An 8,384-nucleotide genomic window follows, 5' to 3' on the forward strand; every position below is an offset into this window, starting at 1 on the left:
ATTGGGGCCATTTTTACCTACCTGTCATATGGGGCCATTTTTACCGGGGCCATTTTTTCCGGGGCCATTTTTTCCGGGGCCATTTTTTCTGGGGCCATTTTTTCCGGGGCCATTCTTACCTACATTCCAACATTATATGCCCACGCTTCCCAATGCGACCCTGTGGTCACATGCCCACCCCTCCCAAAGCGACCCCTGGTCACATGATTGACAGGGGGCTGTCAATCTTTGGACTAGGCCTAGACCCCTGCAGACAAAGCATACAGTCTTCTGAAAAGACATCAATATACCCTACCCTATTCAGACTACACTCTCTTGCGATCGGTTGCGATGTAATCGGTGGTAATCCAAAACTGATTACTCCCGATCGCTATCAACGAACGCATTCAGACCAACACAAACAAACTTTACATTCTATGGCCTAGGCCTCCGGTGTCTAGGCCTATGTTGCCTGACCTCAGCCGAACAGTCGACCTTGTGGAATTTGTTGTGTTCAGATTCCGTGGTAATCGGGAGTAATAAAGATTGTAGCACCCAATCGCAACGGGTAACAATTGCGATATCGATTACATATCGACTACTACTGGTGAGCTTTCACACACGATTTTACTTTGCGATTGGGTGTCGCAATTGCTACAACCGATCGCAATGTGATGCTAGTCAGTCTGAATGAGGTATTAGGCAAATAACACAACGGAAGAAAGTATGAGGCTTTTCTTCACAGGTAAGCTACACACTCACTGCGAAAAGAAATATGAGGCTGGTTGCGTAACATAAGCCTGGGTTAGACAATTCCATTATTTTTTACAGGCCTTTAAGAATCTGGCGTAAATCAGTTCATCCAGTAAGTACAGTATCTCGCTATCGGTCCAGCAACATCACTTCTGATTTGTGTGTTTTGGCATATTTGGTAAAGGTATGACTTGCAGAGTCATTGTGTTGAATTGCACACGCTCGCTACTACTACTGAACAGTAGCTGCCATAATGAGGGGCTTAGTAGCTTTATGTTCACGTCATTCCACAATGAAAGGGGCTGAAATGAACCACCCGCATCGGGTTGAGTTCCCTACTCTTTCCAAAAGATGTGCCTGGAGTTATTTGAAGTGCACGCTAGCCAGATGTGGACACTTCACAAGAGTGAACTGGTTAAGTCCTATAAAAAGACTTGGTTCAAACCTAACCCTGGACATGGAGCATCACTAACCAGCACCGATGTTAGGGCTCTCCATTATGTCATAAATATAAAATACCTCATTCAATTAACACCAATAAAATCTGCTCTGGAAATCTAACATATGGGAATTTTCTTATAAGATTTTAATAGCTAGCATTTAATTGCCTATGAACAAATTTATCAATTTGAAAACTAAATCATTTTAAAGACATTAGATTGACTTCAGTTATTTGAAACACATTTTATATATAAAATGCAATGATAATCTATTGATTATTTTTTTGATTTAGCTTGTGGTGGCAATAGATTTGGAATTACCTGTCAAATTAAATGTACAAGAAATACAGCTAATCCCCAATATGCATGTAAAGGCAATCAGTTTTATATAATAATAATAATAATAATAATAATAATAATTTATTGATTTATTTCTTGATTTACTGTAGCTTGTGGTGGTAATAGATTTGGAATTACCTGTCAAATTAGATGTACAAAAAACGAAGCTGATCCAAAAGACGCATGTAAAGTCCATCAATTTTGCTTACCTAATCCATATGGATGTAGCTGTATAACAGGTTATACTGGTCTTAAATGTCTAACAGGTAAATGTACATTTATGTATTCGTTAAACCATATATCATTTAGTTATAAGTCACAGCATGTGGTAAACCTGCAATATTGAGGTTGTGAGCAAGAGTATATGTGGTTAATTGCTTGTCTCCTCGTCACCCAGAAATATAAATAGATAAATAAAATTTAATAATTGGGAATTAATTGTCTTGATAAAGCATTTACATTGTGCTGATTATTTATGTAACCAGTATCCTGGGAAAACATAATTATATGTTTTGACCAAAAGAGAAAAGCACTTTACTTAATTATTGTTTATGTTAAAGAGATACTGTGTTAAAATATATTTATTTTTAAGAAATTGTCTTTGTTTGTTTTATGTAATAACATTGCAGTTTTTTGTATTGGTGCATACTGTATAAAATAAAGGTTATGCAGGTAATGTAAAATATACATGTGAAAATATAAATTTAATGTAAATGTATACAATCCTTTGTTATAAAGCAACAAGAAAATTCGGATTAGGTTCCTGGGGACATGTAGCAGGTGAAGTACAGCCACTACCATGGTGATCAACAGTACATTAATTTTATAGATTGTGTTTTCACAATTTCATGATTATTTATTGACTGTTTTTATTATAAATTATTTATAATATACAGTAGGGTGTTTTTAATATAAAAATGATAAGAATGTACAAGGTGTTTTCCATTAAGTTAATTCATTCAATTGCACCTTTAATATTTCCTTTGAACATCAGATTGTGGCTTTGGTAAGTTTGGTGCGGGTTGCAGTCAGGATTGTCATTGTACGTCAGGAGGCTGTAACCAGTATACTGGAGAGTGTTTGTCAGGTACTTGTGCACCTGGATGGTCTGGAAGCAACTGCCAAGGTAGTGCTTTAGAAATATATATTGTTTTTACTGGTATCTTCATAATTATTGTGATAACTGATAATTTTTATTGTTGTTGTTTTTTTTTTATTTTTAAATTAGTAAATGTTTTCAAAAGTCACTGATATATCTTGTTGAATAGAAACCTTAAATATTCTCCATTGTTTAATTTTAATCTGTAAATATTTATTCACATAATTTATAATTGTATTAGCATAATATACATAGTTGTTTTTTTACCTTGACTGTTTTTTTTCCTTCTTTTTTTGCAGTTCCAAGCAATTGTCCTGTTGGTTATTTTGGCTCATCTTGTACATTAATTTGTCATTGTCTTGATAATGTTGAATGTGATAAGAATACAGGTGTATGTAGTAATAATGCAGACTGTGCAAAAGGATATCATAAATACGACAGTCAATTTTTTTGTGAAGGTAAGTACAGTGTAAAGTGGAAGGATAAGGAAGTTTTTAAAACAACACTTTTTCTTCACAATTGAATTAAAAACAAATAATTAAATTATCAAATTTTGTTGATATTGTTAGGCCATACTAAATCATAGAAATAATAGGAAGTATTGTAATTTTAGAAGGTGGGACGTTGGGAGAAAACCTGAAGTGGGAACCAGTGCGTTAATCAGCAACTCTTAGGTAAACTTGCAGAGCCAAAAGTTGCTGCAGCTACAAGAAGTATTTAAAAGAAAATAACATTTTTTAATTCTTCCAAATGTCAATACCTTTACATTTCAAAGAAAATTGAGCATTCCTACTCTAATAAATACTATTTTGCTTTGTTTAATTTATAATATCATAGGTCCACCTGTTAGTGTGTACATTATTAGCCTTTATTTATATTAGATAATAATGATTTTTTTTTAGTGCCTATAACCAGGGGGTACAGGGTTAAAGTTTATTCCAATTTGTCATACAACCCTACTACTTTTCGTTTTCTAAATGTTCACAGGGTTGTCTGTTTTTTCGTTCTGGATTTAAAACTAATTGTTTTTATTTTTCCTATTAGAGCACTCACAAAGATATAAATCATCCATCTCCGCATCACTCACAACAGCTCACTACTGATTCAAGTAATCTCTGTGAATAGATTAAGTGAAAGACTTTGCCAGACACACGTTATTTCAGTTAATAGTCCTAGCTATTTCTTAATATGTACACAGTGTTTTACAATATTTTGGTGAATTTGTTATGTATAGCCTGCCAACCTAGGAGCTGTGGTTACTCTTGTGCCTTGACTTGCTATTGTGACTCTGCCTCTTGTCACCATGAAACTGGATGTGATGGCGGATGCCTTGATAATTGGTTAGGAAACACCTGCACTACAGGTACGGAAAATCTACTTCAATAATTTTTTTTAAAGCAACATACATTTTGTAGAGGCATGATGATATATAGTAAACAAAATAAATCTCTAATTTAACTATACCATAAGGATGGTCAGGTAAGGTAAATGTTTAGTTGCAGTCATGGACTGAACATTAAGTAGCATTTTCGTAAACCACAGGTAGGCAGAGTAGGCCCACAGGCCGCATGCACCCGACAGTGATTTATTTTTGCGGCCCGTGAAAATGAATTACAAACCCTATGTGTGCGTCCTGACAACCATCTTTGGCTGGAAAACACCTTGTTTTTTTTTTCATCCCGGCAAAAAGTAATAGTAAAAATTAGCATATCACGGCCATAAAACAGTGTATGACGGTTTTTAAAAGTGCACTGAAACATCAAAGTTTTGGGTGCAGCCCTCGGAGTTGAATCTAAAATTCACTTTGGCCCTCCGACCCATTTTAATGCAGTTTTAGACAGTATCACGTACAGTATGATAATTCAGCTATCAACTACATCCATCAGGGGCGGATCCAGAAATGTCCAAAAAGGGGGGGCCGAAGGGGGGCTGAAAGTTGGGCCGATTGAGACAACACTATCGTAGGGGGTCTGGGGGCATGCCCCCGCGAAATTTTTGTGTTCTAGACGCCCGAACATAACATTTGAGGCATTCTTAGCCATCATTTTTTTCCTTTTCTCTCTTTTTTCCGCTTTTTTTTTCTTTTTTTACCTCCCAAAAGGGGGGCCCCGGGCCGGGCCGGCCCCCCCCCCCTAAATCCGCCCCTGTCCATCTCATTTTATGTCTATCTTATACTTTTTTTATATTATTTTCATTATAATGTATGACTCATTCAGTTTTGTTTTATTCAATTGATTGGATCCATTTGTTTATAGTTCAACAATTACCAATAATAAAGTATTTATTTAAAGCAACATTCGGGAGCTTTAGATTGGTGGTTAAAATAAAAAGCTTTGCTAATTTGGCTGAACAGGTTGAAGCCACTGTGTGTACTTTGGTTCAATTTTATCCCCTACTCTCCTATTTGTTTCATTTCGAGGGTCAATAGTGCACAGTTTTTCACATTAAAGAACACAGTAAACTCTTTGTTAAAGAGAAGGGGACTGTCTCCTGGTGTTCTGTCCAATTCAACACCAGATGGACCCTACTGTAAGTCTTAGGTTGGTTATATCCTAAGTTTATTAAGGGAATCTAATCTAAGTTTGGCTTCTAATTTTTTGGTCCAGGAGGTGCAAATCTTCTCAACATTAAAACAGCTCCACTCCATAAGCTTCATAATACTGGGCCATGTGGGAAAACAATAGCTTAATACTGAACACCTATCCCAGTTTAAATAACAGTTACATGGTTTATTTAATTTTTAACATCCTGGGTACATCTTGTCAGAACAGCTCAATTCCCTTAAGCCTTACTGTAAAATTAGACTTTGTTTAGACCATTAAAACAAATTCTTGTGTTGGCCAACTTTTTGGGGAAATCCAAAAAAACAGGTAGGTCTGTAGGAAATTTTGTAAAAAAATGTTTTTTTTGTAAACCAGTAATGTGTTTATGCTAAAAGTAGACAATACACAAACATACAACAAAGACCATTTTTAAATCTATATTGAAGAGCAAAACGATTGCATAACACTGTCACATTGCCTACCGTTGCAAGATAAGCCTATTCCAGCCTTTTTAGCTCATTAAAAACAATTTTTTTTCGTTGTAGTAAAAAAAAAAAAAAACTCAAATTTTGGGTCGGTCGGGTGTGGCCAACACAATAATTTTTTTTAATTTGGCCGTACTGGACCCTATGGGAGAATAGTAGCTTGCTATTGAATATTCATCTCTGTTTAAGGTAAGAAAAAAATAAAAACATTTAAACAATAACAATTATCAAAAATAACTCTTACAAGAGGCAATATCTTTTCATCATAATTTATATATGTTTATATACCTTTTATTCCTGTTTTTGTTTCCTACTCTAGGAATAATTTCAATTTCTAACGCAAAAGTTAATCCACGTCAGATGTCCACATTTCAATGTGACATTCAAGGTGATGTAACTGACACTACCATTCAGTTCCTTATTGATAGTCAACCTGCTGCAGAAACTGGACGCACAAAATCAAATAGAGTTACAACAGTTTCATTTACCGGTGAAGCAAATCCTGATGCTGCATATGTTTGCCAACTTACTAAGGATTCTTATATGGCAAATGCAACTCATTCACTTACTACCTATGGTAAGTTTCAATATTGACTATTTTCATTACTGATGCCAGCACCTTGTGTATTCTCCTGATTGTGATAGGCGCTATATAAAATTGGATTTTTAAAAAAATGCTAAAGTTCAATGGTTTTTCGTGTTTGCATTTTTTCATTATATATAATGATTTATATATTTTGTGAGTGCTCAAATAGGAAAAATGAAAATACTTAGTTTATTCAGAATGAGAGAACAGACAACCTCTGCAGACAACCTCTGTGAACATTTAGAAAACAAAAAGTAGTAGGGTTATACAACAAATTGGAATAAACTTTAACCCAGGACCCTCTAGTACTGTTATAGGCACTACAGTGCAAAAAAAAATATATTGTGCACTTTCTTATGTATTTTTATGTACTTTTTATATTTCTCTTCCCCTTGAATGTATTGAAATTGAATTAATTGAATAATCTTGCAGTTCTTTTATATTATTTTTTCACTTTATTGCGATATTATTCCTAAATTCAACAAATTTGAATTAAACGGCAAGTAAAACTCATTCGCTTACTATCTATGGTAAGTTTCAGTCATTGACTATTTTCATTACTGATGCCAGCACCTTGTGTATTCTCCTGATTGTGATAGGTGCTATATAAAATTGGATTTTAAAAAAAATGCTAAAGTTCAATGGTTTTTTTCGTGTTTGCATTTTTTCATTATTATTACAGGAAAGTAAGTTTCAATGATTGTATATTTTTGACAAATAAAGAATTTTGTATTTAATGGTAATAATACTAATCATGGTATATTGGCACATGGCACTTTTTATGTATTTTTATGTAGTTTTTTATATTTCTCTTCCCCTTGGGTGTATTTTTTGAATATATTGAAATAGAATTAATTGAATAATATTGCAGTTCTTTGATATTTTTTTAAAATTTATTGTATCATTTTTCCTCAATTCACCAAATTTTAAATTAAACTATTTAATATGTACTCAACATATCACACAGTGTAGTGGAATTATAATTATATTATTATATTTTATAACTAGTATTACCAACATACAATGGAAGACCACTATTTAATTAAACTATTTAATATGTACTCAACATATCACCCAGTGTAGTGGAATTATAATTATATTATTATATTTTATAACTAGTATTACCAACATACAATGGAAGACCAGCCGCAGAGACGATTACTGGATCATCAGTGAAATTGATGTGGAGGGAATGGAGTACCAGCAGTGGAGATAGTGGTGATCCTCCCATTATTGGATATGTTGTATATTACAAACAAAGATCTCTATCATCTGAGCCCTTTAGGCGAGCATTCCAGGTTAGCGGTCTTACAGCCACAGTGACTGGTTTACACTGGGAAGAAGCATATAAATTTGCTATAGCAGCTGTCAGGGAAGGTGCTGGGGGTGAAGGTCCAATGGGAAGTGTTAGGCCAACTACACCAACAGTTTGTGGAGGTAAATACACTTGAATAATCTAATTGGACAAAATGCAAACCCATTCTTGTTAGAATTTTTTTTTTCGTCACCGCGAAGACATCGTGCACCGTGATAAAAATTGAATTGTAATTGAAAATTACTTTTCGTAAAACAAGGTTAATAAGAACCTGAAGAAAGTTACTTTAAATACAATATTAAGTATGAACAATTAAGCAATTCCTTGAATCAATGAATCCTAATAATCTAAAAAAACTGAACGTTTAATATTTTGAAGACTCAAGGAACGAAATTAGATGTAGAGCCGCCGAGGCCGCCTCCTACTACTTGCCTAGGCCATATAGCCTAGAATAGTTATGAAATCATCCCAAGATTTTGACCTGTCTGCACTGACCAAAAAGTTAGTGACAGTGACTGTATTCTCTCTCAAATCCTTTGAAAAATGTTTATTTCTTTGACGAATGTGAAAAATTACAAACAAGTTCTTCTAACACAATACAAATTACAAAAAAGCCTAGGCCTAGTTATTCATCGTATCAGTACAGTACTGCTGATCAATGATGGCGCCAGGACCTGCCCGACGGAGGGGCTAAAGGCCTGGGGGAGGGGGCTAGTGGAGCAAATTGAGTCTCACTTGGCTGGAGGCCACCAGAGGCCGCCTAGGGCCTCCGGTGGGGGTCCAGGGGGAGAATTGTTATTACTTATTAGATAGGCATCGAGTTACTATAATATGACTTCATGTAC

At 34.8% G+C, this 8,384-nt stretch overlaps 1 protein-coding gene across 1 annotated transcript in view; it reads left to right on the forward strand.

Annotated features, from left to right (window-relative positions):
- Positions 1-8,384, forward strand: part of LOC117117355 (multiple epidermal growth factor-like domains protein 6) — a 13,522-nt gene that overhangs the window by 3,613 nt on the left and 1,525 nt on the right. Inside the window, exons 4-9 of the mRNA XM_033261636.1 lie at positions 1,622-1,777; positions 2,506-2,637; positions 2,910-3,068; positions 3,845-3,973; positions 5,958-6,215; positions 7,344-7,661. Of these exons, the coding sequence (XP_033117527.1) occupies positions 1,622-1,777; positions 2,506-2,637; positions 2,910-3,068; positions 3,845-3,973; positions 5,958-6,215; positions 7,344-7,661 (1,152 nt within the window). The remainder of the gene's footprint in view (positions 1-1,621; positions 1,778-2,505; positions 2,638-2,909; positions 3,069-3,844; positions 3,974-5,957; positions 6,216-7,343; positions 7,662-8,384) is intronic.

This window comes from Anneissia japonica, unplaced genomic scaffold (assembly GCF_011630105.1).
Source record: "Anneissia japonica isolate Jap-2015-1 unplaced genomic scaffold, ASM1163010v1 scaffold287725_len345208_cov150, whole genome shotgun sequence".
NCBI classification, from domain to species: Eukaryota; Metazoa; Echinodermata; class Crinoidea; order Comatulida; family Comatulidae; genus Anneissia; species Anneissia japonica.